This window comes from Martes martes (assembly GCF_963455335.1).
Source record: "Martes martes genome assembly, chromosome: 10".
NCBI lineage: Eukaryota > Metazoa > Chordata > Mammalia > Carnivora > Mustelidae > Martes > Martes martes.
In genome coordinates, this window is record NC_137898.1 from 4,808,943 (window position 1) to 4,828,063 (window position 19,121).

General features: G+C 46.0%; 1 protein-coding gene across 8 annotated transcripts in view; it reads left to right on the forward strand.

Moving 5' to 3' along the window:
• Window positions 1-19,121, forward strand: part of KMT5B (lysine methyltransferase 5B) — a 53,033-nt gene that overhangs the window by 21,430 nt on the left and 12,482 nt on the right. For 6 of the 8 annotated variants that reach the window (XM_080817143.1, XM_080817145.1, XM_080817146.1 and 3 more), the window contains exons 3-9: window positions 4,250-4,397; window positions 7,679-7,747; window positions 11,566-11,731; window positions 11,943-12,052; window positions 13,700-13,866; window positions 14,158-14,177; window positions 14,259-14,395. In XM_080817143.1, coding sequence (XP_080673269.1) covers window positions 4,250-4,397; window positions 7,679-7,747; window positions 11,566-11,731; window positions 11,943-12,052; window positions 13,700-13,866; window positions 14,158-14,177; window positions 14,259-14,395 — 817 coding nt within the window. Of the gene's footprint in view, window positions 1-4,249; window positions 4,398-7,678; window positions 7,748-11,565; window positions 11,732-11,942; window positions 12,053-13,699; window positions 13,867-14,157; window positions 14,396-19,121 lie in introns of all 8 variants that reach the window. The other 2 variants (XM_080817141.1, XM_080817142.1) reach the window with 1 other exon arrangement.

The following is a 19,121-nucleotide window of genomic DNA, read 5'->3' on the forward strand; positions in this document are numbered from 1 at the left end:
TGAAAAGAGAAGAGGATCACCAAAATTAGCAAACCTTTACCCAAGACTAACCAAGAAAAAGAGAAGACTCGAGAAAGAAAGCAGTGACATTACTACTAGCTCACAGGAATAAAAAAGGTTATAACTCAGTATTCTGAACACCTGGATACCAACACATGAGATAACTTAGATGAAATGAACATAGAAAGTAACAAACAACCAAAACTGATGGAAGAAGAAATACAAAATCTGAATAAACCTGTAGCAAGTAAAGAGGTTGAATCCATAATTTGTGAAAAAAACACTACTAAGAAAATTGCAGGCCTGGATGGCTCTGTTGGTGAATACTGGCAGATATTTAAAGAAGAATTAACCCCAGTTCTTCACACACTGTTCTGAAATGCAGAAGGGAAGGGAGCACTTCCTCATTCAATGAGACCACTATTATTCTGCTGCCAAGACCAAAGATGTCACAAGAAAAAATACCAGAAAAACGACAGACCAATTGATTTCTAATAAATGTGGATACACAATCCTCACTAAAATAGTAACAAACCAAATCCAGCAAGAAGTGGGAAGGGTTCTATAGCATAAGCAAGTGGGAATTATCCCAGGAATGCAAAGTTGACTTAATATCTGAAAATTAATGTAATACTACCATATCAGTAATATGAAGGACAAAAGCCATATGATCATTCCAGTAGGTGCAGAAAAAGCGTTTGACAGAATTCAGCAATACCCTTCCAGGGTAAAACAGGGTAACCACTCGACAAACCAGGGATAGAATAATTATTCAACCTGATAAAGAATGTCTACAAAAACCCACAGCTGGGGACGCCTGGGTGGCTCAGTTGGTTAAGCAGCTGCCTTCGGCTCGGGTCATGATCCCAGGGTCTTGGGATCAAGTCCCACATCGGGCTCCTTGTTCAGCGGGGAGCCTGCTTCTCCCTCTGCCTCTGCCTGCCTCTCTGTCTGCCTGTGCTCACTCTCTCTGACAAATGAATAAATTAAAAAATCTTTAAAAAAAAAAAACCCACAGCTGATGTCCTGTTTAATGTTGAAAGATTAAATGCTTTTCTCTTAAGATCGGGGCTAAGACAAGAATATCTGTTCTCGCCACTTCTGTTCAGCATTGTGCTAGAGGTTCTAACCACAGCCCTTAGGCAAGAAAATTAAAAGGCATCCAGATTGGAAAGGAAGAAACGAAATAATCTGTTTGCAGATGACATGATTGTGTGTATAAAAAATTCTAAGGAATCCACTTAAAAACTATTGGAACTGGGGCGCCTGGGTGGCTCAGTGGGTTAAAGCCTCTGCTTTCAGCTCAGGTCATGGTCCCAGGGTCCTGGGATCGAGCCCCACATCGGGCTCTCTGCTCAGCAGGGAGCCTGCTTCCCTTCCTCTCTCTGCCTGCCTCTCTGCCTACTTGTGATCTCTGTCTGTCAAATAAATAAATAAAATATTAAAAAAAAAAAACTATTGGAACTGATAAATGAGTTTAGCAGGATAGATCAGGATGCAGACAATAAAAAGTATAAAATTTGTATTCTGAAAACTGCAAGACAATAAAAAGTATAAAATTTGTATTCTGAAAACTGCAAGTCATTGTTGAGAGAAATCTAAAAAGACCTAACTAAATGGAAAGACATCCCATGTTCATTGATTAGAAAACTTGATATTGTTACGATGGCAGTACTCCCCAAGTGATCTACAGATTGAACACAGTCCCTGTCAAAATCTCAGTTGGCTCCTTTGCAGAGAAATTGGCAAGCCAATCCTGAAATCCTTGTGGAAATTCGGGGGACCCAGAGTAGCCAAAACATCTTGAAAAAGAACAAAGATGGCACACCTGCACTTCTCGTTTTCAAAACTTCCTGCAGAACTGCAGTGTTATATTGGTATGTGGCTAGACATATATCCACGGAATAGAATCCAGAATCTGGAAATAAACCCTCACGTTTGCAATCAGTTGATTTTCAACAAGCATACCAAGAAAATTAATTGAGGAAAGAATAGTCTTTCAGTAAATGATGCTGAAAAACTGGGTATCTACATGCAAAAGGATGAAGCTGGACCCAACTTCACACTGTGTGTGAGAAATTAATCAAAATGGATCAAAGACCTTAAGTATAAAATTCCTAGAGAACATAAGCACATATTTTCATGACTTTGGGTTAGGCAGTGGATTCTTAGGACACTAAAAGCACAAGGAACAAAAGGAAAAATAAAGATAAATGGAAATGCATTAAAGTTACGGACTTTTGTGCTCTAAGGGATAACCTCAAGACCATGAAAAGACAACTCACAGGATGGGAGGGAAAGAAATTTTCTTTTCATATCATGTATCCGATAAAGGACTGGCATTTAGAGTATACAAAGAACTCTTACAAGTCAGCAGGAAAAGACAAACTTCAATTCAGAATGAGCAAGGGAATCTGCATAGATATTTCTCCAAAGATACACAAATGGCCAGTACGTGAAAAGATGCTTGAAATCATTAGTCATCCGAGAAATGCAAATCAAAACCACAAGATACCACTTCACAGCCGCCAGAACGTGTCAAATTAAAAGGACAGATAGTAGCGGATGTTGGTGATGATGTGGAGAATTTAGGAACCGTAATACACTGCTGGTGGAATGTAAAATGGTGCAGCCACTTTGGAAAAGTCTGGCAGTTTCTCAGAAGGTTAAACACAGAGTTACCATATGACCTAGCACTTCCACTCCTAGGTGTGTGCCTAAGAGAATGGAAAATATAGGTCTACACAGAGACTTTTACAGGAATGTTCATAGAAACATTATTCATAACAGCCCGAAAGTGGAAACAGCCCAGTGTCCGTCAGCTGATGAATGAACTAACAAAAGACGATCTGTCCACACAATGGAATATTATTTGGGCTCTAATAAGGAGCAAAGTACTGCTGTGTGCTACCACACAGATGAACCCTGCAAACATTATGCTTATTGAAAGAAGCCAATCACAGAAGACCTCATATTGGATGATTTCATCGATAGGCAATTTGCAGACCAGGCAAATCTGTAGAGACAGAGAGTAGATCAGTGGTTGCCGGGGCTGAAGGAAGGGCAAATCAAGTGACTGCTGCTCACGGGTATGGGTTTTTTTTGGGAATAATGAAAATGTGGTAGAATTGATTGTGGTAACGGCTACGCAGTTCTGTGAATACATTAAAAACCATTAAACTGTGTGCTTTAAATGGGTGAATCCTATGATATGTGAGTTACATTTCAATAAAGTAGAAAATACAACAACTTGGATACCTTTTACATACCTACGTGCAAATGGTTTGATTCCAAAACATACACCTGCCTTTCCGTAGGGGCTTCCGTATGTTTAGTGTTGAATTTGGTTTTTTGAGAGAGCGTAGAAAAGGTTACCTCTCACTGGGTCCTTCATTCTTCCGTGCCTTCCTTGTGAGAGGTTTAAAGTTAACGCTGTGGGCATAACTACGTGGCTGAAAAGACCGTCCCTGACCTCCGGAGCCAACGCCAGTCACCACTGGTGAAACTGCACCCAGACGAGGGTGGTCTTCCGTGCCCCGTCTGCGCTGTGTTTCTTCCGCCGCCAGACCCAGTTGGTTCCGTGAGGTATCTCGGCCACTTCCCTGCTCGTATCCATCCGTTCAAAATCTGTTTCAAACAGGTCGGAAATCGGCCTGCAAGTCTCTGTACTGTTTTCCCCGCTCCTGCCACCTAACTCCTTAAGCCGCAGGCGAGCTTCCTGACCGGTGGGCCTCCGCCGTCGGCCAAGCGGGGATCGTTCTCCACTGCCTGCCCCAAAGCGGGAAGGTGAAGTAGTGTCCTCCCGACTCCTGTTGCTCCTGGAGAGCCACCCTGCCGGCACTTAACTGCGGAGCCCGCCCTGTGCTCTTCCGGGGTCCTCGCCCCTCCCCCCAGCCGCAGTGGCGCTCGACGCCGTCTTGCTGCGGTGACGAGCGTCCGCTCATCCCTGTTCCTGTCTTCCGGGAAGGGCCGAGCATGGCATGTGAGCCCAAGATGCTCTCACCTGCCCAGACAGACCCCGTTCTTGGGAAACCCGATCCTGTCATCTCCTAACCGCAGGACTCTCTGTAATTTACCATATTTGGTTCCCTGTTTATGCAAAAGGTACTCAGTTCTTAATTAAACAGATTGAAACAAGTGGTTTCAATTCTTAATTACTAGCTTGAAAGGGCCGTGAAGCTAAAGGTTTTACGGGTGAATAGAAGTCATTTTCAATTTGAGTTAACTTTTCTTTCTTTCCTTTTCATAGGTAATGGTAATTCGGGATTTGAAGGGCAGAGCCGATATGTACCGTCTTCGGGAATGTCTGCCAAGGAGCTCTGTGAGAATGACGACCTGGCGACCAGTTTGGTTCTTGATCCCTATTTAGGTTTTCAAACACACAAAATGAATACTAGGTAATTGTAAGTCTTTATCCTGAAGTGGAGCAGATGATGATGTTGAATTTAAGAAAAGAGATGCTAATTTTACTTCTAGTCAGAATTTAAAATGACATTAAAGGAGATTTTCTATATGTGAGCCAAGAAAAGCAACAAAAGCTTCTAAGGGTCTTGTCAGTTTTAATTCCGTGTTCTTATTTTATCTCAGGCTGTTTCTATTAAAATATAAAGCCGGAGGAGCAGCTCATATTCTGTTTTACATGTTAATGATAATTATCTCAGCTGAAAGAAAAATCTTGTGAAACCTTGAAAATGTATGTGATTTTTTTTCTGCTCAAAGTAGGTTACATCAGGGGTTTTTTCCCCCCATGATTTTATCATAGACTTTTCTTCTTTTAAATAATTGCAACTGTATATAGAAAATTTTGCCATCATGCTTAATCTTTGAGGTTCAGCTAATCATTGTAGGAGTGAATATTTTTAAAGAGTGCTTCTGTTCAGTACGCAGATGAGAGATGCGTAAGTGCTTTATTGAGTATCACGTGCCCTCTGTATCAGTTAGTATTACATTGCTTGTGAAATCTGTTATATTCTCTTAAACGTCATCTTTCCCCCAAAAAAGACCATTAGAAAATTTCATAATTGCCACCGGACACTAAGTTCGAGCTTCACAACTTTTCTTTACCTCTTGACTTGAGTTGGCAAAGGGTTTTCAAGGCTGGTGGAAGAGTGTTAACAGCAGGGACTGAGAATGTCAGGCCAGTTCTAGGCCCTGATCCCTCGCATCCTCCTCACACTTGTGCTGATTTTTGTAGCTCAAGGGCCAGGGACAGCCCTAGAGGGACCTGATCACCAGGTGACTAGTCGCTGGTAGTGGGGTGAGGGAGGAACTGGTGAGTAAAAGGGATTAGAGGAAATCTTGTGCCATTTTTCCTGTTTTAATTCTGTCCCTTGCTAGAATTTAAAACAAGAGACCATATGATTCATTTATCAGTTATATTCTAAATCGAGAAAGAAGTAATTCAGATAAAAATGAGCCTTTAGTATTTTCTTTTTTCTTTTTTTTTTTTTTTAAGATTTTATTTGAGAGAGAGAGGGAATGAACAGGGGGAGAGGGAGAGGCAGACTCCCTGCTGAGCAGAGAGCCTGACGTGGGGCTCAACCCCAGAACCCCGGGATCATGAACTGAGCTGAAGGCATATGCTTAACCGACTGAGCCACCCAGAGACCCCAAGCCTTTGGTATTTTCATGTAATTTCCTGTCATCATAGATCTTTCCTTTCCTTGCTAAAATGAATTGACGAGTTGCTGTGGATTTGAGGACTTAACTGAAACAGCCCCGGCCGTCAGAGGGGCAGAGACCTAGATTTTCTAAGTAGGCAGGTGGATGGCTGTTGTCTAGAAAGTCAACAGGACTGGATGCCCTAGATCCAGTTAGAATCTGATTTGGATTGTTTTGAGTCCATTTCCCTCCTTTCCCCAGTGAGGCCAGGGCCCGTTCTCCTAGAAGGTCCTGATAATATTTCAGAAACGTGACTCACTTTCACGTAACAGTCTGAGAGATAACTCTGGGTATTACTGCAAAGGCCCATAATTATGACCCAGAGTCATCAAGAATGAGAAGAATGAACATGACATTCATCATGCCTTATATACTGAAACACGGGAACACGTGAGCTGTCTTAGAAAGCATTGCATCAGAATTAAATTATTTTCAGTGGTTTAGGAAAGAATCCCTATATATTCAGTTCTCTCTCCCCAGCCATTTGTTCCAAAGATGAGCTTCTGCAGTAGGAGATGACTCCGATTTTTAAATAAAAGTCCTCCTTGACGACTGCTTCCCACACTTAGTTTACACGTGAGTCACTTGGGGAGTCTTGTGAAGGCGCAGTTTCTGATGCGGGAGCTGTGGGCTGGGGCCTGAGACGCTCCGCTTGTAACAAGCTTCCGCCTGTGCTTGGAATAGCAAGGTCCTGGGCCATCTGACCTACTGAGCTGTGTCGTGGTGTCATCAGTGGGTAAAAAGTTCCTTATCGGTAGTTTCCTAGGCTCATGTAAAAACGTGCGGTCTGGGGCACCCAGGTGGCATAGTGAGTTGAGTGTCCGACTCTTGGTTTCAGTTCAGGGTGTGATCTCGGGGTCATGGGATTGAGCCCCACTTCGGTCTCCGCACTCAGCCGAGAGTCAGCTTGAGACTCTCTCCCTCTCCCCCTGCTTCCCCCCCCGCTCTCTGCTGGCCTCTCTGCCTACTTGTGATCTCTCTCTGTCTGTCAAATAAATAAATAAAATCTTAAAAAAAAAAAACTTCCCTAGCTGGCTCTCTTATGAATGTTTATGTTTTAATCTTGATAGATCCCTACATTTACAGACGAGTAAGTCACGGTTATACCATGATTATCTAGAAATGGTATAAACAAAGTGGTAATTTCAATTTATTAGGAAATATTTAGATTTAGTTGACTTCTGTTAATTATGAAATTCCTCCTTTTAACCAGAGAGCAGAGTTGCTAGTCATGCCTCTGATTTTTTTTTTTTTAATTGTAAAAAGCACATGGAGAGGGACACCTGAGTGGCTCAGTTGGTTAAGCATCTGCGTTCGGCTCAGGTCACAATCCTGGGGTCCTGGGATCAAGTCCCACATCAGGCCCCTCTGCTTATGCACTCACTCGCTCTCTCTTTCTCTCTCTGACAAATTAATAAATAAAATCTTAAAAAAAAAAGGCACACGGAGAGGTGATAGTTTAGAGCAGGGGTGGACACCTTCCTAATATCCCTTGTCATAGGCAGCATGACCTGGAGGTTTCCATGTCCTGGGGAGTGGGGGGCACTGGGCAGGAAATAACACAATGAAGAAATGGGGAGAATCTTCTCAGGAATTTTGGAACTTTTCTCTATTTTTCTAATCTAATTTATACTTCGGCCTGTCTTACCCTTTGACTGCTGTGACCATCTAATTTTGTTTATTTATGTATTTGACTTTAGTATCCATTGTGGGGTGAGAATTTATAAATCACTTTAAATGTGACTTCAAAATCAAGTGCTTGATTAGAAAACATAAAGACATTTTTAGGCGTTCTAACTTAATGTGATCGAGGGGGAGAGGATGTTGCGTGGGAAGGAGAATTTGGGCATCTCGGCCTTTGTTACTGTGCTGAGTCTGCCCACAGCTTCCCAGAGCTCTTGGGTGTCACAGTGTGGTAAGGACTTGTGGGACGACGACTGTTGTAAGTCTGTTTAGAAGTTATAAATACAACTCATACAAATAGTTTTTATCATTGTTTGTTTTTGCATTTATATAGCGCCTTTCCTTCGAGGAGCTCAAGGCATTTTTCAAAATCTGACAGTTTTCCTCACAACAACCCTGTGAGGTAGGTAGAGCGCGTTACGAACAGTAAGAAGATACCGACTAACCTGTGTCAGTCCGCGCCATGTTCCTTTGTGTTAAGTAATTGGAGGTGTCAGCATAAACACGATTTTTAGAGCATTTTGCAAACCGTTTAAAATAGTCTGATGTTAGTAATAGCTGCATCTAAAAAACCACTTGTACTCCACAACAGGGTAATTTTAAGAGAAAGCATTCATCAAAAGATCAGGAGTCACCCCCTGGGATTAGCTGAGCACTGATTGCAGGACTCAGCCAGGTATGTCTCTGGTGGTCGTTTCCTTTCAGGTCCAGAAGGAGTGAGGAGCTGTGGTTCTAGCATGATTCCTCAGCGTCTGCCAACTGTCCGTGTGCAGTCGAACGTTCTTCAAAGGGGGAAATGTGTTCGCAGTGTTGCCTCACGGTCTTCCTATTTTATACCTTAAATATTTGAGCATTTTCTCTCTCTTCCTCCCTCCTTCCCTTGCCCCTTTGTTTCTGTCCCCCTCCTGTTTCCCCCTCCCTCCAGTCAGCTCTTGGGTGTACATGCTAATGGAAGGGCACAGTAGTACAGCTCACACGCTTCTGCCGTTTCCCTTCATTGCCACAGTGGTCCCTTGGGTTTGGAAACAGAAAAACCAAATAGCAAGAAAACCTGGGAAGTCAGTCTCTGGAAAGAGTGGGGAACAGGTGTGTGGGAGTGTGAACTCATGTTTCTTTCTGCCCTTTTTAATAATAAATGATTTAAGTGACATATCTTTGTATTTCTTACACCAGCCATTGATCAGACGTATGGGAAGAGAAAAATGTTTGGTTCGTTTCAAGTTGTAAAGTTTGTATTAGGAGAGGGAAGAGAGACATACTGATTTGGAAATGCCAAAGACCCGTCTCTTGTCTGCCCTGCCATGCCCTTTGCCACCCACCCCACCCCCATACCAAATTCAAAAGGAGGTATTCGAGTCCACTCCCAGTCTCTGGCTGGGCTCTGCTGTGCTCAGTGGCGAATGCAGGTCACATCCGCAGGTCAAGTCCTCTTCCGAGCCTGAAACAGCAGAGGGCCCTCGGAGTCTGCGTCAGAGAGTGGGACTGGGCGCAAGGCCTTGGTAGTGATAGTCCCTCCGTTGACGGCCCTCATTAGGCCTTGTTTTCCTCACTGATGGAACAAGAGCTTCGTTTCGCATAACCTAAATATTCTTCCAGCTCTGAGAACCGTGATGTGAGCGTAGTTTTGTACAGTTTGCATGGTGGATTTAGAACGATTGTGGTTAAGGAGAGGACAATGGGTATTTTTCTCCTCAGTAATAGAAAAAATAGCTCACTTTTTTCTAGGGTTTTCAGTGCCTTTTGCTCTGGCCCTGTTAGTTGTAACAATTGTTACTCAGTAATTTATCTCCCCGCAGTATCTGTTGTAATGGGCTTTGACTTGAACTGTCAGCCAGGTGGTTTTGATGTGCCCCTGTAGGGTCATCGAAAACCTGTCCCGTCCCCTTCTGTCTGCACCCAGAACCGTCTCTTCCTCCTTTGCCTCACTGTCATTTCACGCCTGTGGCAGCCAGCTGAGACCGTGGGTTTGGACGGGAAATTCCATCTAAAGTGAAAGGGAGGTCCTCGCCAGTGGGTAGCAGCAGGGGACAGTTGCAGGGGTTTTGTTTGTGCTCGAAGCAGTAGAAGTCGGGAACGCAGAAACCGAGTGGGCGCGGGAGACCCAAGACAGACTGCCCCCGGACCGACGGCCGGTGGTCTCGGGTCGGTTTCAGCGTGTGAGTTACTTGGCATCGCGGGCAAAGAGGAAGCAGAAGCACGGAGAGCTGGCGGGCGTTTTCAGAGAGGGACGGCGGGTGTCCCGCCGCCGAGGGTTTAGGTTTTCTGAGAAAGCCGGTCTTGACGAGATCTCTTGTGGTGGCTGTGAGTGAGTGGTTTAATATTCTGTTGGTGTGGAAGTGTGGATGTTCTCACAACTCTGCAGGGGATTTTGTAGATCGTTTTAGCAGTGGTTCCCCGAAACCCTATCCCGACAGCCTAGTTCGAGACCTTCTGAATTGTTTAAAGGACTTGCACTCGCCTGCCTGTGAAGGCTGTTGTGCTGATTGATTGAAATGGAAAATAATACAGGGCATTGTCCCCTTGGTCGTATGATCTCTCCGGGATGCGCCTGGAGTCTCTCTCATAGTTCCGCTCACGGGCTGGGGGAGGAGGCTTACTGACACCTGAGGCTGTGGCTTGTTGGTTCCCGGCGGGGGTCAGCTGGCATTTCTAGAGTGGAGGTCCTCTAGGGGTCCTGTCCAGTAAACAGCATTCCCCCCACTCAGGGGCTCACATCTGCCCTCTTCCTTGTTCTAGCACTTTCCCTCAGTGTTGCTGGCCAAGCAGAATCCCTGAGCCCCTGTTCAGCTCTTTGAATCCACCCGAGTTAAGATGCTCTGCTCCGACTTCCCCTCGCTCTGCCTGCCACCACTCTCCTCACTGCTAACATCACTGTCAACGCCAGAACCCCTTCCCAAACAGACCGTACCCTTAGTTACGGTCGCCACACTTGGGAGTGCTGTCGGGTGTGGTTTGTACCCTGTTCACTTGCAGTAGCGGAGCCACGCCCTGCTTAGGGGCTGGGTGCAGGTGTGTGTCTCTTAGTCCCAGAGGGTTTTTTCCATTCAAGAGCAGCGGTCGTGTCTTCTCTCATACTTTTTTCCACACCAGCTGTGTACGCAGCACCTAGTAGAGAATGCTTGGTGAGGTGCTGTGGCTTGAAATCTCGCTGACATGTGATGAGGACCTGTGTGATGGCTTACCTGGGAAACAGTTCTGCTTGGATTCTCCCTGTGCTGGAGTTAGTGCCACATCTTACTTCCCCGTTCACAGGACGTGCAGTTTTAGTTGTTGGAGTAAGATGCGTAGTTCAAATACATTTTCTTCTCCACCACTAATAGTTTCTTCTTAACAGTTTATTTGAATAGCAGTCTAGCTCCTATTTTATTGTTGGACATTCCAAAAACAAAAGGACTTTATTTGGGAAAATAAACCAAAGGAAACTGACATGAGAAGAAATTTGAAATTCAGATGCAAGTACACATTTTCCTGAGAGAACACAGCTTTGGAATAAGGGGCTTTACAGAATCTTTCCTGGGCCACGACGGTGCAGAATTCTGAGGGCCTGGCTGGTTTTACGTAGGAGCCCTTCAGGGTCCTACCCCAGCGGGTTTTCCCTTTGAGGTCACCAGTTCAGCACTATCCCCGCTAGAGTTGTGCTTTTTGCAAAACTCTCCTTTGCTCTCTGAATGCACTTGTCAAAGATTGATTTCACGTGGGTGTTAGAACATTAAGATGTGTTTCGGGACCTCCTGGGATACTAGTTGGTTTGGGATTTTTCTAACTGTGCACATGGAGAATGTTGTTTATGGCATGACGTTGTTTGCTTCATTCCTCTGAAGCTCATTGCCTTGCACTCTTCTGGTTTGGTTCTGCATGTTTTTAAAAAAAGAATCTTGTCATTTTAACTCTCAGGTAGACACATTCTGTTCTAGATATCTTGTACCATCCAAAGTAGCTGGCTAGCGTGAGCCTGAGTCAGACAGCTTTCATCGGAGTCCTCTGGTCATTTCTCAGTTAAATGAGGTAACAGGAAATAAAAATATCGACATACAGTTTGAAGAAAGAGAAGTTCTAGTTCCTAGTGAGCACTATTACTTGAGCAGTAGTTATCGGGATTATTGATTATTGTCTTTTTTAAGTCCGGCTGTTTTTAGGTTATTATCTCTTATCTCAGGAGCTCACAGCAGTGTCCCAGGGATGATGACAGATAACTAAAGTGAATGTTTTGATTTTGTTCAGATTTCGGCCTATTAAGGGAAGGCAAGAGGAACTAAAGGAAGTCATTGAACGTTTTAAGAAAGATGAACACTTGGAGAAAGCCTTCAAATGTTTGACTTCAGGCGAATGGGCACGGCATTATTTTCTCAACAAGAACAAAATGCAGGAGAAATTATTCAAGGAACATGTAGGTTTATTGATAAGATTAGTACTGTTTTTCTGTTTGGATAAGAGGGAACTAAAGCTTAAATTTTAGTGAACACTGAAACAACAGAGTTTGTTACTTAATTATCTTAAATGTTTTACATTTTGGTGATGGTTTGCTTTTATAACTGAGCAAATCTAATAGGATAAACAATTTGATACGAAGTTAATATCTTTTTTTTTTCCTGTTTTAGGTATTTATTTACTTGCGAATGTTTGCAACTGACAGTGGATTTGAAATATTACCTTGTAATAGATACTCATCCGAACAAAATGGAGCCAAAATAGTTGCAACAAAAGAGTGGTAACTATTATACTAGTATAAACCCATAGCGTCATTTTAATGAAAGGGCTCTCTGCAGTAACTGCGGAAGTGCCGAGAAACTTGTGGGAAGGAGTGAAGCCAGAGCTCACCGTAAAGAAGTCAGGGCAGTGCCAGTGCCTTGACCCAGTGACCTGGGTCAGGACAGCAAAATTACAAATCTCAGTTGAACCAGACCCTGTCCCTGAGCCACCGCGCAGCTTGGCGATGAGGCTACCGAAAGCCTGTGGGCACCAGGGCTGGAGCCCCGGGCTGCAGGAGTCCGTCTCCTGCTGGCCGAGAGGAAGGTGGGGTGTGAAGTCTTAATGAGCCTGGGAATTTCACAGGTGGGAATGTTCTGTTGCATTGCCTGCCTAAATGTCCACACAGACATATGTGCCCGTGCAAGTCGGTGGTGAAGTTGAGCCCAGGAAGGAGGGAGGGGAAAGCCATTCAGGAGAGAGAGATGATGGGATCATGTGTTTCCTCTGATGCCTGTTCTTACGTTATCTCCCAGGAGAAGGAATGTGTTGCCCTTCTCATAAGCTGCCTTCAATCCCCTCAGTATTTTTTATAGCAAAAAGGTTAGAATCAGGTACCTGAGAACGGGATGGCCAAAGAGCAGCGCGCCCAGGGCTCTGGGATAGGCGTGTGCACGTGAGCGTGCGTGGGGGCATCTCGAGCTCGGTCCCCTGCTCCGCAGGCTCCCTGTGTTGTCAGCGGATGTCGAGCTTTGAGGTCTTGTCTAATAGAACTGCGCTGTCCAGTGCGGTGGGCACCAGCCACTTGTGGCTCAGTGTGAGCTGTCTGTGTGCTGTATGTGCCAGATGTTACATTAAACTGTAGTTCTCATTAATATTTCTTCCATTTTTGACCTGCTGGAATAGGATTGGGGGTATATTGGGTTAAAATACACAACTAAAAGTAATTCCACCTGGTCTTTCTTTTCTTTTTTTTTTAAAGATTTTATTTATTTATTTGACAGAGAGAGAGATCACAAGCAGGCAGAGAGACAGATAGGGGGGTTGGGGAAGCAGGCTCCCTGCTGAGCAGAGAGCCCGATGTGGGACTCAATCCCAGGACCCTGGGACCATGACCTGAGCCAAAGGCAGAGACTTAACCCACCGAGCCACCCAGGCGCCCTGGTCTTTCCTTTCTTAATGTGGCTGCTAGAATTTGGAGGATTCCGTGTTCGGCTTCCGTCACGTTTCTCTTGGATGGTACTGCTCTAGAGGGTGGCATCCCAGTCCTGGGTCCCCGAGGCCTTTCCTCCTGCTTGTCTCTGTCTCCCTCATCCACTGTCAGCAGGTTGTGTTCAGGGCCGCGGGTATTGGAGTCCTTCCCGCGTACAGAACACGACAGTGCGTGCTGCAGGGGACACAGAGAGGGGGGTGGCGCAGCTTCGGCCTGGAGGGCCTCCCGGGCTCTCAGAGCAACCAGGCAGCTGCACAGGCAGCCGGGGCACAGGGCGGGAGGGGGCTGCTGGGGTGGGCGAGGACGGAGCCCGGTGGAGGTCCCAGGGGCTCAGCTGATAGACACACAACTAGGCATTCTCAATTCCTGCTGTTGAGTGGACAGGCTTATTTTATTAAAAAGAAGCCTTGTTATTTATAATTACTAGTAATTTTTAACATGACATATTTTAAATAGGAAACGAAATGACAAAATAGAATTACTGGTGGGTTGTATTGCCGAACTTTCAGAAATTGAGGAGAACATGCTACTTAGACATGGAGAAAACGACTTCAGTGTCATGTATTCCACAAGGAAAAACTGTGCTCAGCTCTGGCTTGGCCCCGCCGCCTTTATAAACCATGGTAAGCTGTGCTTGTCGGGCGGGCGCGAGTGGCGGGCAGGACTGCTAAGACTTGGCATGGCCTCGTCAGACCGCCTAAAACCTCACCTCCCTGCAGAGGAGGTGGGCGATGGGACATCTTTATCTTTCCCCACCAGCTTAGTAAATAAATTATGATGTGGTTGAACTTGAGACATAAACTTCTATCGAAAGTTGTAAAATTATGTGGAAAGCTTATTTCAGATTTCTGTAATTGTTCGTGTTTCAGATCTTATCTACAGTTAATTGACTTTATCTTTTGGACATTTTTCAGATTGCAGACCTAACTGCAAGGTAAGCAGAGACCTTTTTTTATTTCCTGTGTTTTGTTTCTGCCTCACGTATGAGTTTCTTAATGAGCCGTTTGTATTTCAGTTTGTGTCAACCGGTCGAGATACGGCGTGTGTGAAGGCCCTGAGAGACATTGAGCCTGGAGAAGAGATTTCTTGTTATTACGGAGACGGGTTTTTTGGAGAAAATAATGAGTTCTGCGAGTGTTACACTTGCGAAAGGTAGTGTATCAAGTGAGGCGGTCGTGGGCATGAGCTGGTGTCACTTCCTCCACGCAGGGTTGTCTTCTGTGTTCGTAGCCTTGCGCCTGGCACAGCGCGCGTGAGCAGCCAAAGTGCAGAGCTCCGCAGGGCCATTGGCGCTTCAGCCTGTGAGATGTTTTTACCGGCTGCTGCTGCTTCTGAGTAGCTCAGGATACCAGTGTGCCTGAAGAGAGAATGGGAAATAACACACACACACAGTGCAGAGTGGGGTTGCCCAAAAAATGGCAAGTGACATTCACCACTGATAATTGGGTAAAAAGCCTGAAGTTGTCTTGGGTATTACCAAACTGTGCTTCTGGAATTTTTGTGGTTTGTTTTAATTTTTTTATCTGAGTGTAGTTGACACACCACAGTATGTCAGTTTCAGGTGTGCAGCGTAGTGATTCGGCCTGTGTTCACGTTCTGCTGTGCTCACCACAGGAATTTTTATGTTTTGATGTCCATGCTTTTCATAATTCCTGAGTTCTGTCTCTTCCTTAATAAGGAACCTCTTGTGACCCATCAGGATTCTAGAGTGCGTGTAGAAATCCCCCAGATCGGACGTGGTGGGACTGCTGGTTCCCACTCACTCATTGCACTGGTTTCTGCATAGAAGAGCTCCCAGAGGTGGCCTAATGGGCTTGTCCGGCTAGTGCTGCGGGAAGTACTCTGTCACAAAGCAGTGCACATTGGCACAGGCCACACAGCAGAGCAAACCTGGATTTCTTGGGTCCGTTTTTCTTACCTTGTGCTGTGCTAGGTGCTTTACAAACCCTGACTCATTCGGCCTTCACGGCCATCCTGAGAGAGTACCAGTGACAAGTCTACACGGCAAGGCCAAAAACGGGAGTGTCTGAACCCCGGGACTTCAGGGCCCTCGTCCTGTCCACTTCATACTGCTTTTGCTGCTTCTCCCTCTAGAAACACCCAGCCTGCAACCAGCCAGCCTGCAGAGAGAGAGGGAGTGCCCCAGGGGCCTCACTTCCCCTCTTTCCAGGTAGCTTGAAGTATCGCCCTGCCCCCCAAGAGAGCGGAAGCCTGGAGTCCTGGTGCTGCCCCGGCCATTTCTCTCCCGTCACTCTGGTCCTTGCCACAAAGAATGACAGAAAACCTATTCCTGGTGCCGCTGAGTTTTTGCCCCCTCCATTTTTTGGGGGGGAGTGGGGAGTGGGTGTAAAAAATTTATTTTCTACATAAAAAGTGGTTTGAATGTTGGTTAAATCTTAGAGCAGCTCCCAAAAGGAGCTCTAGTCCACAAAGTGGTTTAATTATACTTAAATAATGCCTCACCGACGTGCCTGAGCCGAGTGCCGTCTACCAGAGCTGAGAGACTGTGGCCGCACTTCGTCAGCTGCGAGAGCTTGAGCAGCGTAGGTGCTTTCTGTGCCTCACCTAACCCCATCTGTAAAGTGGGGATAACGCTAGAAGCAAGCTCGCGGGGTCACTGTGAGGGTTGAATTTGTTATTTCCCACGAAGCACACGGAATAGCACAGTCCGTTCTCAGATGTTAGCTGTCAGGTTACTCTGTGGCTTCTGGTCGTTTGCCCACTGGAATGGAAGCTCTATGCAGGCAGAGATTGCTCAGCCTTTTCACTTCCTGCTGTATCCCCAGCCTCCGGAACAGTGCCTGGCACTAACTAGTGGGTTCTTGATAAACACTCGGTCAGCGAGTGAACGAGCGCAGCAAACGGCGCGCCGGGTCGGCTTTCAGAGGCGGCTCGGGGGACCGTCACCGCGTGCTTGGGGCTCCGAACCCGGCCCGAAGCTCCTCTTTTCCTGGAACCGCGTGTGTCCAGCTCCTCGGGCACTTCTGTGCTCTGTGAGCCTCGGTTTCTCACCGGCCAGGTGGGGTGAGCCCACCTCCCCCACAGGGTTAGTGTGAGGAGTGAGTAGACACACGAGCAGATCCGTTCGTGGTGGAAAGGCTCAGTCCCCGCAGTGGCCAGGGCTCTTTTCACACTGTTTGAGCACATCAATTTAAAGGGTGATCGCAAATATTCTTGAAGTCTTAGGAACACCCGAGAGGGTGAGAGGAGTCGGACTCACCCAGTTACTAGCCAGTGGTTAACTGAGTAGTTGACTTAGGTAAGGTCTGGTACGTGCCAGGTGGACGGGCCTAGTGCGATGCCAGCTGTGAGGGCAGCAGTGACAGGGACATGCACACGTGTGCTCTGCCGGGGGCTGCGGGATGAGAGAGGCGGGCGAGCAGAAGGCTTACGGAGGCTCCGAGATCATTGGTAAGCGTCCAGGATGCGTTTGATGCTCCTTTCTGGCTGTCACCATCCTGACCATCGCTGTTGGGAATGTAATGGGTTCCTGAGTAAGTGCTGTGGATTTTACTGCCGAAAATGTGAGAAATTCTAACGAGGGACTGAAAAATATGAAGGATTAGATTATTTTTAAGTTTATGTGGAAATATGTCTGGTGATAGCCAAGAAACAATTTCTAAAGTAGCGTTAGAGGAGATTTGCATTAGTGGGTAACAAAAGTAGCCAGGAAACTGTTGCGATCAACACTGGATGCTGTTAGCCCAGAAGTGGACAAATGGATAAAAGGACACGAGCAGAGAGGCCTGAATCAGAGGCGAATGTGTGTGAGATCTGATATCCCACACGGAGAGATGATTTGTCTAGTGAATGATGTTAGTATCATTCGCTCTGCATCTGGAAGAAGACCAAGCTGAGTTCAAGATGGGTTAAAGATTAGAATTTTAAAATACAATGCAAAATTGTTAGAAAAAAATAGGAGAATAGCTCTCTAACCTTGGTGTAGTAGAGATGTTTTGAAAGAAGGTTAAGAAAAACTGAATACAAAAATGTTTGAAATGTCAAAAGTAAAATCAAAGACAGCTGATGAACCGAAGGGAGAACAGTACACAGACGGCAAAGGCTTAATAATCCGAATAGCAGAAGCTCCTAGAAGCTCAAAAGACAGACTCTGGAAGAGAAGGGTAAGGAGGATGCCGCAGGGAAAATCACGGCCATAAACAAGGCAGTTAGAACAGTATCACGTGTTCGTTGTCACTGTCCGATTGGCAAAACGTGAGAGAGAGAGTCTGTAGTGGTGGTGAGGGTGTGGAGAAGCGGGCACTCACCCCCGTGAGTAGGGCCGTGCGCTGCCTGACAGCGTCGTTCAGAGTAAGTGTGCCTTCTGCCTGGGGTCAGTCCCCCGTGGAAGAGTCTCTCCTGTGGAAATAGCACTCGCTAGTCAGGAGTTGCTTTGCAAGCAGTACAAGGGCAGTGTTCACGGTGGCAGACGAAAACAAAACCCCTGCAAGTTTTACTGACCACCGATGTGGAATGATTGACTACATCGTGGAGTGTTTGTTCATTCAGTGTAAAAAATACAGATTCCAAAACCTGTGTTCAGTTTAGATGTGTTTGTCCATCGCATGACGATAAAGCTGATGGCTGAGTGTTAGCATACATTTTGGTTGTGGTTTTGGTTTTGTTTGCTTAAAAAGAACTAACAGCATAGACGGGTGCGTGGACCGTGGCAGAGGAGCAGGGGATGACACACGGGCAGGCGCTTAACGCTGGTACCTGGGGCTCCAGGCGTGCAGGTGGCCGACCGGCCTCTTGCGCTTCCGGGCTGAGATCTGCGGTTGTTCTCGTTGCGCAAGCTGGAGCGCGCCTCCCTTGCTTACATTAGGAAGGAAAAAGCAGGGAAGTAGAGAAGCAGAGGAATGGTAGAGTTTCACTTAAAACAAAAAAACCCTCTAGTTTCCAGAAAAAAGAATCCCACCATGATTATTTGTATTTAAGCATAATTTAAGTATGGCCCATTTTTCGAGAAATGAACCAGAAATGTTGTAGGTTATGGGGGAAAGACCTGGAATATCTCAAAATACTGTATTACTTTCTATAAGATAAAATAAAGATAAAACTCCCTATAAGATAAAATCGCCTTTGACATTTCTCCATTTTCTCTGCACACGTTTTCGTGTGGAGTGGAGTGGGAACTGCTTGCCTGTCTGGGTAATGATTACCTGGACGTTTTACCGTGACTTTTTTTTTTTTTTTTAAGATTTTATTTATTTATTTGACAGGCAGAGATCACAAGTAAGCAGAGAGGCAGGCAGAGAGAGAGGAAGGGAAGCAGGCTCCCTGCTGAGCGGAGAGCCTGATTGGACTCCATCCCAGGAACCTGAGATCATGACTTGAGCCGAAGGCAGAGGCTTTAACCCACTGAGCCACCCAGGTGCCCCTACCGTGACTTCTTTTTTTTTTTTTAAGACTTTATTTATTTATTTGACAGAGATCACAGGTAGGCAGAGGGAGAGGGAGAGGAGGAAGCAGGCTCCCTGCTAAGCAGGGAGCCCAGTGCAGGGCTCGATCCCAGGACCCTGAGATCATGACCTGAGCCGAAGGCAGAGGCTTTAACCCACTGAGCCACCTAGGCGCCACCCCCCCCACCATGACTTCTAACACACTTCCCAAGACCAGAACTGAGGCAGCCACACAATACATTTGTTGTGGTTTTTTTTTTTTTTTTAAGATTTTCTTTATTTGAGAAACACACATGCAAGCAGGGGAGGGGCAGAGGCCAAGGGGGAAGCGGGCTCCCCACTGAGCAGGGAGTCCGATGCGGGGCTCCATCCTGGGACCCTGAGATCATGACCTGGGCGGAAAGCAAACGCTTAGCTAGCTGAGCCACCCAGGCTCCCATTTTGTTGTGCTTTTTTTGCAGAAATGGTAATAAAAG